General features: G+C 35.4%; 2 protein-coding genes across 4 annotated transcripts; both read right to left on the reverse strand.

Annotated features, from left to right (window-relative positions):
- Positions 1–292: 292 nt before the first annotated feature.
- Positions 293–6,325, reverse strand: LOC102617170 (uncharacterized). The gene is made up of 22 exons (XM_006493655.4): positions 5,957–6,325; positions 5,667–5,815; positions 5,383–5,462; positions 5,145–5,231; positions 4,952–5,002; positions 4,727–4,844; positions 4,585–4,641; positions 4,417–4,481; positions 4,200–4,283; positions 4,055–4,105; positions 3,895–3,957; positions 3,748–3,794; positions 3,491–3,560; positions 3,350–3,412; positions 2,504–2,593; positions 2,374–2,412; positions 2,027–2,254; positions 1,851–1,936; positions 1,590–1,638; positions 1,426–1,506; positions 1,177–1,270; positions 293–1,000 (listed from the first exon to the last, which is right to left on the reverse strand). The coding sequence occupies exons 2-22, from the start codon at positions 5,782–5,784 to the stop codon at positions 816–818; spliced, it is 1,806 nt and encodes a 601-aa protein (XP_006493718.2). The 5' UTR covers positions 5,785–5,815; positions 5,957–6,325; the 3' UTR covers positions 293–815.
- A 2,630-nt stretch (positions 6,326–8,955) lies between these two features.
- LOC102617657 (ABC transporter D family member 2, chloroplastic) lies at positions 8,956–15,263 on the reverse strand. Of its 3 annotated transcripts, XR_372508.4 has the most exons (11): positions 14,057–15,263; positions 13,845–13,912; positions 13,312–13,638; positions 13,053–13,217; positions 12,014–12,242; positions 11,340–11,581; positions 10,931–11,249; positions 9,946–10,217; positions 9,757–9,833; positions 9,515–9,665; positions 9,274–9,417 (listed from the first exon to the last, which is right to left on the reverse strand). XR_372508.4 is itself a non-coding variant. In XM_006493657.4 (9 exons), exons 1-9 carry the CDS (start codon positions 14,613–14,615, stop codon positions 9,232–9,234), a joined length of 2,367 nt encoding a protein of 788 aa, XP_006493720.2. In that variant the 5' UTR covers positions 14,616–15,263; the 3' UTR covers positions 8,956–9,231. The 3 variants fall into 3 exon arrangements, 1 of the variants encoding a protein (XP_006493720.2); XR_003062866.2 differs by having other exon boundaries at positions 9,515–9,833; XM_006493657.4 differs by lacking the exons at positions 9,515–9,665; positions 9,757–9,833 and having other exon boundaries at positions 8,956–9,417.
- Between the last annotated feature and the right edge of the window lie 46 nt (positions 15,264–15,309).

Here is a 15,309-nt window from a genome sequence, read left to right on the forward strand (position 1 = left end):
GCATTAAGTTATAACTTAAAATAATAATAATAATTAATAAAGAGGTTGAAATGAGATATTCATCTCTGGAAACGAGAAACAAGTGATCTATGAGGCAAAGTTGCCCGTAAATTCCCACAGCCAAAAAGAAATGGCATTGCCACTGCTCGCAAATCTTTGATTCTTAAAGGTTGCTCCCTGCTACTGATATATTCAAGAAAATGAAATGACTGGCACTACTAACATATCTTCTGCATTCACAAGCAAAGCTTTTCAGAACTTCAACTGTCGTGATTAAATAAGAGTATAAGACTACTCCCAACAAATCATACTACATTTTTTTATTAAAAGAAAAAATACCTACATGGTTAAAAGAAAATAAGACCGAAGTCGATTAACATTGCAACTTCACAATCACCTTATTGGCCAACCCAATCCAAGGTGCAAAAAAACATTTGTCCCTATATGTAGAGTAAGAAGCATTAACCATGTCACAATAATCTACTGAAATCAAGACTTTGTGAACTGAAGCTAAAAGCGCATGTCTTAATAACAGAAGTCGTTAATTGATTCCCTAGAAGTCTACCCGCCAAAATCCTAAAGGAAATTGACAATAATTCACTCAACAAGACGGAAATCACTCTCAAACTCACATACTGAAACTTAAGCTATATCATTTAAAAACTCAAAAATCCAGCTTTGTCCTGAAAGCTTTTCCTTTCAGAGCTAAGACACCTACCATACTCAACAGCTGTACAGACATAACCGAAGGCTACAAAAAGTCCCTCGAAAACTGAGACGTCATAACCAGAAGAGCACAGCCACAATCACTGAACTCAGTAATGCACGCCATTGCCATTGCTATACACACCATTTAGTGATCCATTGGATGGCTTTACATTTCCATTTTGGTGGATTTTCACCATTGGTTTTCCGTTACTTAACCCATTAGTCAATAACTTGCTAGCATGCCCATACTTTAGAACTGCCTCCAAGTGCCCACATGCTGCACCTATAAGTCCTGAAACATCAAAAGGAATTTAGATTGAAATATCAGCTACACAATCTAGATGACTAGACAGGTCGACGATCCAAATATGATAACAGTAACCATTCAAGTGCAGGCTTGACCCTTCTTAAACAAATACTCATTAGATTAAATAATTTGATTACAGTGAATATCAAGAAGAAAAGTACCTAAGAAAACTGCCGAAGGTTTTCCCGGCCGGGACTTGAATTCAGGATGGAACTGAACACCAATAAAGTATGGATGACTAGGCAGTTCAACAATCTGCAACCACAAACCAATAAAATGCTGGTCACCAGAAAATACTTGTAACATCAAAAGCTTCCATATTTAACAGCAATAACTTTTCTAATTGTTTCCAGCGAGTTAAATTGGTTCTGTAAAATACAATGAACTGCCCTGCTTTTATAAAAACTTACCTCCATACGCCGTCCAGTTTCGTCTCTGCCAACAAATGATAGACCAGCATTTTCAAGTTGTGATACCATATCAGGATTGACCTATCAAACACATTTTGTTATTTCAGAAACCCCGCCATTTTATGAGCACAGTAAAATGCAGTTAGACAGCGAGGAAGCATTACCTCATATCTATGTCGATGCCGTTCATCAACAAAGCTTGCATTGCCATACCTGTATACCGTTCCAAATTATACAAATAGATTAACCAGAATGAATAAGGTTTGATGACAATCCATTAATCACCACCATATATTTCATCTCCTGTTGAAAGGGGTGATAAAATATTCCCCATAGAAACCAAATATAAAAAGGAATGTGAAGCAAAATTCCCTAGAGGGAATCTGATGAGTATTAAGAAGACAACATATGGCCAGAGCCCTTACAACTTTGCAGATTTGCAGTCAGGAACCTTAAAATATGTCCTCCTTGATCCCAGACGCATAGTTGCTCCCATATGAGTTTTTGACCCCTATGAGAGAGAGAGTGAGCACTTCAATGTACAAAATGATGAGGCAAAGATCAATCTACACTTGATTCAAGCTCATATACAATTGGATACCTCTGGCATAAATACAACACAAGGATGTGAGGTTTCAGGATCAAACTCTGTACTGTTTGCGTCACACATGCCAAGAACCGAACGGGCAAACTCTATAACAGCAATTTGCATCCCCAGGCAAATGCCCAGGAATGGAACTTTGTTCTCACGAGCATACTTTGCTGCAAGGATTTTCCCTTGTACTCCTCTATCACCAAATCCTCCAGGAACCAGTACACCATCAGCACCCTGAATTGGCAGAGATTCAGTGTGCAAATTAAGAAAATAATTTGACAAACTGGGAACATAAGAAATAGAACATCAAATCAAATGACTAATCTAAGCAATCAATCATAAAGCATAACTACCTTCAAAAGATCCCATGCAGCTTTATAAACATCAGGTGCCTGAAAGGGGACACAAATCAAATCTATATAGTTTATGATGGTATAGATTGTAAACATAAGATGAAGCATGGAAATAAAAATAACCAACTACCTCTATTGCAGTGGCATCTTCTAGGTCACCAGCTGCAACCCATTCTACAATAAGCTTCCGATGGCAAGCAACAGAAGCATGCAAAAGAGCCTACTTAAACAAACTAAAACATCAGTATCCGCTTCACAACATGATAACTTCTTGACAACACAGAATACACATGGTTCAATTTTGGAAAACATGTAAAACAAATACAATATACATAAATTTCAATTTTGGAAAACATGTAAAACAAATACAATATACATAAACTTATGCATTACATAAAGATTGAGCTGAGATGGGTAATTCTGATTAAGTTTATCTTCAAATGCAACAGGGAAGCACAGGAAGGAGAGAAGAAAGAACCTAATCTTAGTTTTCAATTCTGGAGTAGAATTTTGATGAGTCTGAAAAGTGTGTAATGTAATATTGTATTGTAAAGAGAGTAAAACTTTAGACTCACCAGTTACAGCAACAAAGAAATAAATAGAGAGAGAAACCGATGCAGATTCACAAAAAAGAGAGAAAAAAAGTTCATAATCTGATTAGCGCTCAAGCTAAATGGGGAATCGTACCCTGGCTTTGTGATGCAAAAGACAAGGCTCAAGAAAATGCATAATTAGAAACTAATTAAGGTTTTAGACAGGAAAAAGCACTGGGTGACTTATTCTTTTTAACTTCGTAGATATAAAATGCAAATCAATAATGTGAAACTTAAACAATAATAAGCAAAGAAGGTATAATACATCCAATTTGTACAACAACTACCCTTAATTTCTCCACATAGTTTTTATCCTTAAACAATAAAGGGTAAAAAAATGCCACAGATGGATAAACAATATTTTCGATAAACAAAACATTCACCTTTAAAACAGAGAGGTAAGAATCTGAAAGGCCAGTGTATTTTCCAACCATGGCAATTCTAACCTGCAAGGGACAAGACAATCAGGCACATAGCCAAAAAGGAAAAGTAGAATTAATATTGTTGAGAATCTTAAGACTCACAGGATCATGCAACATATCACAAACTTTAGTCCTGGCAGTCCACAACTCCAACGCAGGCTTCCTTGCAACACTGCAAATGCTAAGGTTAAATATGCTAGCAGAAATGGTCGGGCCAGATGTTGCAATATCAACATAACCACACAGTAAATGCCTAAGGGAACACACCGACACACACGCATGGATGGAGAAACATCAAGCAGCAATTGGAGAAGAAACTAAGTTTATACAACAAATGAAAAGCATTAAGTAAGACACACCCAAGAAGGTTCAATTCTTTCAAGATAGCTTCATGTGCCTTTTGATCCTGTCATTGTTCAGGGGTATACAAATAAAAAAGAAATTAGAAATTCTTCATTATACAGGTATGGATGAAAATAGCTTGAGAGCACCAAAAAAGAACTTACTCTCAGCAGCAATGGAATATGCCAAATGTTTGGGACATCATGTAGAGTAACAATGTTTTCTGCCTGTAAAAATGTCATCTTGCTCAAAACCAGCAACAAATTGTTGAGAGCAAGTGAAAAGGGAAAAGATATCTGATTGCATAGTGCTAATGTTACATACAGGTATGTGGCAAAATTGAGCAAGCTTAGCCTTCACATTCTCCTCGAGTACCTATTAAACACAAATTTGAAATGCACACATATGAGACTGCCTCTGGCATATGCAATCAAGAAAAGCTAAGGCATCAAAATGGAAGTGGAGAAACCTTCGTACTACGACAAGCTAGAATATTCGGAGTCAACCCAAGTCCTCTCAGTCCCCGGACACTATGCTGGGTAGGCTTTGTCTTCTATGGTTGGAAATTAAGAAGGATGAGTAATTACATATGCATATGGCAATTACCAAATATATGAAAATTCAATCTAGCATGTAGAAGTTCACACTGAATAACACAATAACAATACAAATTAATGTACACATACTTGTTCACCAACAACATTGAGGACAGGGACAAGGCTAACGTGAATCAAACAAAAATTGCCAGGACCTACAAAGGCAGCAGCAGTTAGGTAGAAAATTGATATTGGGAAGAAAAAAAAAGTTATTTGAATGAGCCAGTAAAGTAGAGATAAAGAGCATTTTAAGCTTACCCACACGATATGAGAATTGGCCAAGTGCCTCTATAAATGGCATCGATTCAATGTCCCCTGCATCAAGAGAAGCAGGTTTAATCAATACTGGAGGCAGGTAAACAGCTCATCTTAACACATTTTATCAATGATAGTAATTTACCTATGGTTCCACCCAATTCGATGACACAAACATCGGCAGGACCTTCTTTGCCATCTACTGGAATCATTGCTACACGTTCTATCCAGTCTTGAATAGCATCTGTAATGTGTGGAACAACCTAAAGCAAACAGAGGGTTGCCCAAAATAAATATTAAAACAACATAAAAGAATTGCATTATAACGTACTCAGAAAAAGAATGTTAGTCCCAGAGTGTTAAAACAGACCTGGACAGTTTTTCCAAGATAATCTCCCCTTCTCTCCTTGTCAATAACAGACTGTCAAAAATCATGACAAGGAATTATATTTATAGACAGGAATCACCTACTGGCGGTAGAAAACATTTGTAATACAAGAAGTTTCAGCTTCAAAATCATCAATAAGGTAGACTTTTGAATTACAGGAAGATATATAATCTACCTGATATATTTTTCCAGTCGTTATATTGTTGTCACGGGTTAACTTGATGTCTAGAAACCGCTCGTAGTTACCAAGATCTAGGTCCACCTTTAAAACAGCAAAGCAATCGAGCCATAGGTTGTATGCAACCAGAACAAAAGAACATAGAGTTCGTATGACATGGAAATGAGATGCTTCGAGAAAACAGTCAGTCGACAACTAAGGTATAAGCATGGTGTCAAAGTAAAAAAAAAATTACCTCACCACCATCGTCTAAGACAAAAACCTCTCCATGCTCAAAAGGGGACATTGTTCCGGCATCAGTGTTCAAGTAAGGATCTGCACCAGTAGACAAAAAAAAAATGTTGAGAAGTTAAAAAAATATTGGAATTCCGTAAAATGGAGAAAAGAAAAATGTTGCAAATCCATAAAAGGTAAAACTTGATAATAGTTGTTCGGAGAGGAAAACAAACAGCAAAGAGACAAAAAAGAAAAAGCATTCATTCAAATTTACAAGAAATGGCAAAAGAGGAAGTAAGATACCAATCTTGATAGAAGTAACACGGAGACCACATGCTTTAAGAATAACACCGATGCTACTGGCAGTGACGCCTTTACCCAGTCCACTAACAACGCCACCAGTCACCAAAACGTACTTCATATTTGATTATGACTCTTCACTCACTCACTCACTGTATTAGCAGAGCAGAGCATCACCATCAGTTATATAAGTGAAAATGAAAAAGGGTATGATGAAACCAAAGAGATAATTAAAAAGAGCAACTGCGTGTACTGGTAATCAACATAGATATCGTTTTAAACGGAGAAAAAACCTTGTTAACAATGACGGTCTTTACAAAGTTTAATAATTTGCTTTTGCCTGCCTGCCTGCCTGCCTTCCCGCCCCTCTCTCTCTCTCTGCTTCTGTTCTGTGTTTATCTCTATGTCTATGTTTATCTTGTTTGTGACTACACGCTCTTTTCTCTTCGACTAAGAAGAAAGATTTTTCTTTTTCCTTTGTAATCTCAATGCTGTAATGTGAAACAAAACCCCAAAAAGCAAAAATAGATAACAAAAGAGAGACTCTACAATTCCGCATACACCCACCAAATCTTTTCGTGTCTGCTTTGCTTTGGTTTCTCTCCCTCAGGGCGGCGGGCTCTTTCGAGACTTTTGACGAGAGCTGAAGGAACTGTTAACATTTTATTTATTTATTTATTTACTTAGACATTATAAAGTTTAAATAATTTTTTAAAAAAAAATAAATAAATAAATAAATTTATTTCAAGATTTTCTTCTTCTTTTTATTTTATCATTTCTTTGACTAGGTTATTGATGAAAAAAATAAAAACACTCACTAAATATAGGTCATAAAGGATAGTTTGAAATTTCCTAAAATACATATTTTCATAAATATTTGTTTTTATTATTATTTTTCAGAAAAAGAGTTCAAACATAGATATATTTGATATTAGGGTTTTAAGAAGATTCTTCTATGTCTCTCTCAATCAAATACATTGTATATTTTATTTTTTTTTTAAACTGAGGGAAGAGAATCTTTTGGGTTTCATTGGTAGTTCCCATAAAAGGTTTATAACTTTCATAAAGGGTCAGCCTTCATTCACACCAGACAAGTTTTAATTTTTAATAAGACTGAAAGCAACAAGACACGTAAGCCTCATAAATGCAAAATTGTAAATCTAGTAATCCTCTAAATAAGACACGTAAGCCTTATATCATTCCTTCCTATCTATCCCAACCCATCAAATAAGACACAAAAGCCAACAGAATATAAGATTATATGCCAACTCTTTTTTTTTTTTTTTTCATATTTACGAAAGTTGATATGATATGCCTAATATTATACTAATACAACCCACCCGTGTTTAATGAGAATTTGAGGCCCTACCCCCCTACTGGTCAACGTCAATCTTTTAATTTTTGTCTATTAATTTACATTATCCCTTACTTAGGTTACATCTTAACTTAAAAAAAAAAACTTATTATAAATTAAATTAGTTACTAATCTTTTCCTGCAACTTGTCTTTGCCTCCCTCGTGTCTCATACGGACTTGACTTTTGGTAGTTCTTGAAAGACCGGTTGGTTTACTCACCTTTTTAGTTTTCATGTTTTATAAAGTGCGCGCGTAAGGAATAGACGAATTGATGTCGGGTAATTTTGCTCAAGTCATCCATCAATATGATTCTCTCCTAATCATCTATCTAATAATATCATAAAAAATACCCCGTTAACCCCGTAAACTGATAGGTAAAAGTCTATCGCAAATAATTTTGTAGATTATGGGTGGGTTTATCATTTAAAATTGAAACCCAATGCAAGTTGCAAGTGTGTTTGATGTTGAGAAAAATTCGTTGGATACCTGTGTAAGTATTCGTCAACTTGTATTATATATTTTAATTAGTTATATTTTTAATTTTCATCATAAAAATAAAAATCTAATAATAAATATATGTAAGTTAAAGTTTTTAATTCCAAAACTTAACCAATCTCAAATTAATATATATATATATATATATAATCATTTTCAATCTTTTTTCTAATACAAACACGTTGTTATACCATGTAGGTGTGTCTGCATAAAAAAATAAATAAATAAAGAATGACTATATATGTGTGTGTGTGTGTGTATTAAGATAGATACAATCAGCTTTTAATAACTAGAAATTTCATAATTTTCATGTTTAATATTACTGATATTTTTATTTAATTGGTTTTTTTTAATGATTTGAACCTAATTATTGCTTGCTAAAGTTGGGTTTCTATTTATTTAATTAATTGTTAACAATAGTTCAAAAAATTTACTTGTTAATATTGTTGATAATAATTGTATGTTGATTAAAAGATTGAGTAAGGCATTGATATTAGTGATGATAATTTGCTTAAAACAAAAATACTTTATATCATATTAATATATTTCGTGTATTTTTTTTAACATTTAAATTTTAGTTTCTTATTTACAGTACTAGAATTTAGAATTGAATATTGTATGTGGATTTTTTTAAGCTATTATTATAAATTTATAGTTTAAATTATATAATTTAAATTTTTTATTTATTATTAAAAGTATTTTTTTAATATTTGTGATTCTAAAGACAAAACCCACAAGAAAATAAAACCTCACTGTAGGTTGCAAGTGGGTTTGATGATTTAAATCTTTTCCGAATATGGGTTTACTAATGACAAACCGTAGGTGGTACCCATTACCTTCCCTAACTAATATCAACCAATTCTACAACTATGGTTTTGAGTAGGTTTCCCTAACTATATTTCATTAATCAAATATAACAGCATTACTTTAGGCCATATGCTGCATTTGCATGCTCAAAATCTGAGCTAATCTCTAACTGAGAGGTGCATGTCAAATTGAGTAGGTTTCCCTAAATCAGCTTCCTCATAAACTATGCCGGCCTCTGCTAACCTGAACTTCTTATGAAAAAACCACGTCTTGTCAGTAACACATACATTGATACATATATCACGTCCATATAATTTGGTATTTCCTTAAACAACCTAAAGCATATAAGTGGCACGTCATCTAATAATAAGTCATATTCTGTCTAACCTCCCATTTCCTCCTAATCTGGTTCTGTTTCATTTTTTCGGAGCAAACAGAGAGATTAGAGAACCCTCACAATATACATCCTGGCAATCGGAATCCCTGCACTTAAAAGAGATAAAAAATAACGATTAATTTCCATGCATGTACAATTTTTTATGAACCAATCAAATAAGGAAGAACAGGGCTGTAACTTTCTTCCCCTTGCTAAAGAAGGGTAATTGATTGCTGCTGGAAACTGAGTGGCAAATAAATAGAAATGGAAATGGGCAAAATCTTATTTGAGTCATTACAATAGCTATTTTCAATGTACGGTTCTTACATGAAAGCAAGACAAGGGTAATTAATTGCTGCCGGAAACTGAGTGGAAAATATACAGAAATGGGCAAAATCTGATTTGGGTCATTACAATAGCCATTTTCAATGTACGGTTCTAACAAGAAAGCCCTCCAACGTCTTGCTTCATCTTTCCAATATGACTAGGTATTAATCACCTGATGAAAGAGAATCATTGACTACATGGGCAGTTACTATCGCCTTGACAGATTATACAAGGATTCTTGATCAATAAACTCAAGCTTCCAATTACTTTGACTACTGTTCTGATCCACTGTGGATATGCGCAACACCCTTTTGTGGAAATCATACAAGGTTCGCCGATGGCCGACACTAATATATGTTATGCCTGCTGCTTCAATTTGCTCATATAAATGAGCCTGCAAAAGGTGAAACACCATTAAAACTTCACATTGCAGATATCTCACCCAACAAGACTCTTGGGCCACAAGCAGAGATAATTATCAAGAAGTTAACCTATCATGAGTAAGTAATTAATGATATAACAAAGCGTCTTCCAGATATCATGGCTAGAGGACAAGCAATGCTCTCACAGAGGAGAAACAAATTTGCCATTGGCCTTCACTACAATCATGTTTTCCAAGACCTTCAAATCCTCATCTACCTACTGCAGAGAATCTCAACAAATTGTGCAGTCAACAATAAATCTTCTTTGCAAGCAAGCTCTAAAATGTTGCATAAAAGACTTGTGCTTATACCATCATGTTTGCAAAACTCCACTAACACGCATAACCAGATGTCCACAGGGCCCACATACAGGTGAGGAAATTGTTTACTTGGACAATAAACAACTCAAGTTTAGAAAAAGTAAATATAACAATTTTCAGTCTAAATACACTTGATTAAAGAAAGTAATTAATTAATATAGATTTAGTATCTAAGAGTACCTCGTTGGCTTCGTCTAAAGCACTGGTAGACTCATCCAATAGAACTATCTGTGGTTTTGAAAGCAACAAACGTGCAAAAGCAAGGCGCTGCTGCTCCCCAAGGGACAGAACACTGGACCACTCATATGTTGTGTCCAAGCTATTGAGACGAGGCAAGATATAGCCAAGTTTGACATCCTCTAGAGCCTTAATTAGATCATCTGTTGAGGGCTTGCTAGACTTTCTTCCCACATTTTCCAATTTTTGTGCTGATGTCAAGAATGGCACTAAACCTGTAAAAGCAACTTTTTCACTTTCAATGACAACTCATTGATCCTAATATTCATTTCCAGTAAAATTCTCTTACTATTGTATTATTTTGATTAAATTCACAGGAAAACTGAAAACCACGAAGAATGAAATGAAAATAAGTATTTGTTAAATCGACAAACTAGGTAGCCAATCACATATATATTCTCCAAATGCACTTGAATAACACACAGATGACCAACGGTAATTCCCACTAGAAAACTTTAATTGATTTGATCAATTATGCGAATTCACACAAGCAGAAAGATTTTGCTTGATTTGATAACTTATTGCAATGAACTTCTTACAATGAGATTTCAGTAATACCATGAAATTTTTTTCTTCAATTTTCATCATTTTATGCAAATACGCAGACTACACGTTTACTTTTTCCTTTTTCTTTTCCTTCTCTCTCTCTCAATTCCAAGAAAAGTTAACATTCATTTCAACAATAAAACTAGATCATCCCCAACAATGGTGAGCATCGGTAACCATTCTGAAAAAAGAACAGAGAAACTAATGAGGACAAGGAGTCAAGAGTGACGGTTGCTTCAGCTTTGCAAAAATGCTTATAATAAATTTACTGCCAAAGGTCCCTCAGCTAAAGCCACTCTTCCAACTGCAATTAGCCACTCCATTTGCCAACCTATTTTAAAGGTCTTGTTGCAAGTGTTTGTAAAATAATGTAAATGCATACCAGCGGATTTCGCAGCATCAGACGCCGGTTTCACTTCTTCAGTCCACGTAGGATAAATCAATTGTTGACGAAGACTACCTAAAACCATATATGGTCTCTGAGGAAGAAAAAATACTCCTCTTGAGTTTCTATTCATGGATCTTGTAAGCTCCCCATTCATATTTTGAGAATTTACTTCAAGAGAGTCCACATCTGAAGTATGTGCGTCAGTTTCTTCCCTGTCTTTCACATAGAATGTAATTTTTCCTCTTCCATCACTCCAAAGACCAGCCATAGCCCTTAACAAAGAAGTTTTACCACTCCCACTAGGTCCCATTACCTACCACAACATTTATATAGCAAACATCTTCAAGCCCAAAGACTAATTATCCTACCTTGTAAATCCAAGATGTGAAAATGATGCACTTACCAGCAGATGCTCTTTTTCATTGATCACCAATGATAAGTCCCTGACCAATGTGGCTTTACTTGTTGGTGTCTTCAATGTCAAATCCTCGATGTCCAGTAATTTCTGACTCTTTTCTGGAGACAAGGCTCCATTACACTTAGAGGTGGGGAAGCTTTTGACACTGCAGTACGTAAGACAAATTTTTTCTAAGGGTTCAGAGAGATTTTTAGAGCTGCTGCTATCCAGAACATCATCAAATTCACCTACATTTGAGATATCATTATGTAAGATACCAACCCATCAAGGATCTCCCTGCCAGTATCATTATGTCAATAATGATGTATCATAGAGAGGAAACACTACAAAAGATGGTACCTATATGAATGATAGTGAAAAAGAAAACAGATATCTTTTGTATATTTTGGCTAAATGCAAGGATAGTGAGAGAAAATTGGCAGTTGCAAGCACCATGAAAATCAAAATTCATTGATTATAAATTTTGAACAACTAATCTTTTAGACAGTACGTTATACATCAATAAATTTGTATTTGACGATAAAGATACCCTTACTACATTTTGTTTTTGTCAAATCATCATCGTATCTACACATTCCTTTTTTTTTTTTTGGCTTTTTAGCTCAGAGTAATGCAACAAGGCCTCAATAGATTAAAAAAAGATAAAATGATTACATTACCTAATCGGTCAATGACCGCTGAAAAAGCACTGATAGCTTGAAACTGGTACACAATAAGGGAGAAGTCTCCTAGTATGTGATTAAAAGCAGACACAGACTGATTAATGACACCAAACTCAATTTTTCCTGAGAAGTACATAGGAGCAACGACTGCAGCAGGAAGAATCTGAATGAGGTACCGATAGCCACTGGTGAAGAATTCTAGATTTCTAGAGGATATCAACAATCGCTGAAAGCAACAAAAGAAGCAGCATAAAAAATAACAAAATCAGAAAGAATATCACTTGCAACTATAATAAAAAGATAAGAAGAAACTTTTATGATATATAACTATAAAAAAGCAACTATAATAAAAAGATACGAAGAAACTTTTATGATATAATAACTATAAAAAATATGCCCACTAACTGAATTCGAGGCATGCAAAATCGTATAGCCAATGAATACATAAGTCAAGCCCTAGTTCGACATTAATGAGCACCATCTGCAAAGAAATAAACTGAATTTTTTTTTCAAGCCCATGAAAGCTTCCTCAGAATACCAGGAAAACCAATCCAGAGAGATAAAGATTGTTTCTGCAGTAAACAAGAAGTTCTTCCAGGGGCTTAAGGATGTAAGCAAGAACAAGGCGCGGTTGGATTCAAGTCATATGTCCCTAGTTATTAAGAAAACTGCAATCATAATGCTTCTAAAGTTGTATATAGAATGGAAATGACAAGAATGAAGCTGGCATATTTGCATGTATATGCATGAATTCAAGTCATATGTTCCTAATTATTAAGAAAACTGCAATCATAATGCTTCTAAAGTCATACATAGAACGGAAAGGACAAGAATGAATATGCACGCATGATGCATCCACCAAAAGTTTATAAAATTTATGAAAGTTATGTAAATGGTAATACCAATATCAAAAGAAAATAGGTTTGACTGAATTAACAAATTCAATCACACAATATCGACAGAGATCCCCTGTTGACGTAATCGTAAGAGTGAAAACTAAAGAATCAAAAGAACAGGAAATAAAAGATATGCATACGGTCAAATTTTCAAAAGCACTTCTGAAGCGCTGAAGCAAAAGTTGCATTTCATTATCTTCTCCAGCATAGAAAGCAATTGACTCGGCATTTTCTCGAACCCGTACAAGTCCATAACGGAAATCCGCCTCCTTTTTCTCTTGCAAGAAGTTCAGAGTCACCAGTCCCTAAAATCGCGATTGAACAGTTTTCATTCAATTAAACTCGGGCATCTTTTACAGCACACTGTAAATCACAAAGAGTAAAACAAAAGAAATTTACCTTTCCAAGGTAAATACTTATAGCTGTTCCACCAATAGAATAAACAAGAAGAACGACAAATAATGGAGGATAGATACCATACAAGATATTACTAAATGAAATCAAATCAACTGCAGCATTAAAGAGTGTCAAAGAGAAGGAAAGTGCAGTCCCAGTGAATGAACTTAGATCATCAACAATCCGCTGATCTGGATTATCAATAATAGATTGGGATTGAATCTTGTAAAATGTCTGATCCTTGAGATAGCGCTCCATGTAATATTTAGTCATCCAAGATCTCCATCTCAAAGCAAGAGTTTCTCTTGCATAGTCCCTCAATACAAAAAACTGAAAAACAACAATGAAGACTTTGTATCAGGCATCCATAAATGAAAGCTATTGCATATTGGCAACAAACTTTCAGGTTTCTTTCTAACTAGTTCAAATTTGTTTATCTTTTGTTTAATTGTTGTTATGATGAAAGACGGAGAGAGAAGACTAGAAGGGAACGGGGGATGGAATACCTAGGACAAAAATGGAGCTAATGTGCTCACCGGAATTCCACCAGCAAAAGCACCCAGGTAGTAAAGCAGTTGCTTTGCGAACTGTTCTTGGTCCTTGTCTTAATTTATTACGAACGTCCAAAATCAAAATCAAAATCAAAACCAAAACCAATTACATGAGTAACTAAAGACATCATGATCTAAAGAATAGATTTAAAAAAAAAAAAAAAAGATGAATAGTAAGAAAACATAAATATACTCACCGGCAAGGGCGTTGTAGAAATCACGGCCAAGGAAGTTGAAGCCAACGCTGATGCCAGTGGTGGCAAAAGTAAGAGCAAACACAGCTGCAAGCTGCAATCTTGCTTGCACTTTGTCATCTGAGAACCAATATGGAGCCGCCACTTTCCAGAATCTCCTGAACAAGGTATTTAGCTCCGGTGTCTTTCTATCTCTATCTCTATCTCCATCTCCATCGTTATCAGGTTCTGGTTCAGGTGCAGGTTCAGTTGTATTTAACGAATTGGCAGCCGACAAACAAGATGATGCAATTTCGATTTTGATTTTGTTATTAAAACATGGTTTCAGGTTCTCCTGCTCATTCTTGAAATTCCTTCTCCTGCGGGAAGGCATAGGCAAGGCCATGACATTGGCAACAAACACTAACAGTGACGGAGATTTATGCTGCTTACTGCTCAACAGACACACTTGACTACTACCAATACCAATGCCAATGTGAAGTTGCTGCTGGTACTTGAGATTAATATAACTGCTGCAAATATGTGCTTGTGTTTGGATGTGACCGTGACTGTGTATTATCATTTTTGAGCGTTGATAATAAACTAGAAACCAGAAGAAAAAAAAAAAATTATCTTCACCGGCTATTTCGCTCGCTCGAGCCTCAGCAGTTGCTGCAACCTGCTGCTACAAACGTAAAAAAAATAATTAAATATTTCAATCTGAGCAGCAGCAACTTATAATTATGAACCACCGAATATTCATCTTCGTTTATATTATCCACAAAGCGCTGCCAACGCCAGCCTTAGCCACCCATGTTTGCCACGGCAGCAACCTTGCCTGCTCTCGGAATCAACATCAATCAATCGGGACCTCAGAAATACTGATTTATGCTTTGGGAAAAAAAAATAATAATAGTAATAACCGCCTCCATTGTTTGTAGTATTTGCAGTGCCAGTAATTTTGATTTTTAACCATGTTATCTGCGCTAGTTCCGTTTAAGAGAAGGCTCAGCTCGTGCCCATTGGATGCTAATTGCATGCTGGGCCCATAACCCCTTTTAACTCGCGCATACTTGCAGAAGCTGTTTCCTCAAAACTTACTTCGCTGGTGACCAGTTGGCCGCCGTCCGGCAAAGCATCAAAGCATTTTATACAGAGAGAGAGAATTTATATCAGATGCGCGCCGTCGCGCACGGTAATATGCATGATGTGTCAATTTTTCATTGGCAAAACTATGTAATGGGCCCACAACCCTGGCAATGAAATTGTAACATGCA

Source organism: Citrus sinensis, chromosome 9, assembly GCF_022201045.2.
Source record: "Citrus sinensis cultivar Valencia sweet orange chromosome 9, DVS_A1.0, whole genome shotgun sequence".
NCBI lineage: Eukaryota > Viridiplantae > Streptophyta > Magnoliopsida > Sapindales > Rutaceae > Citrus > Citrus sinensis.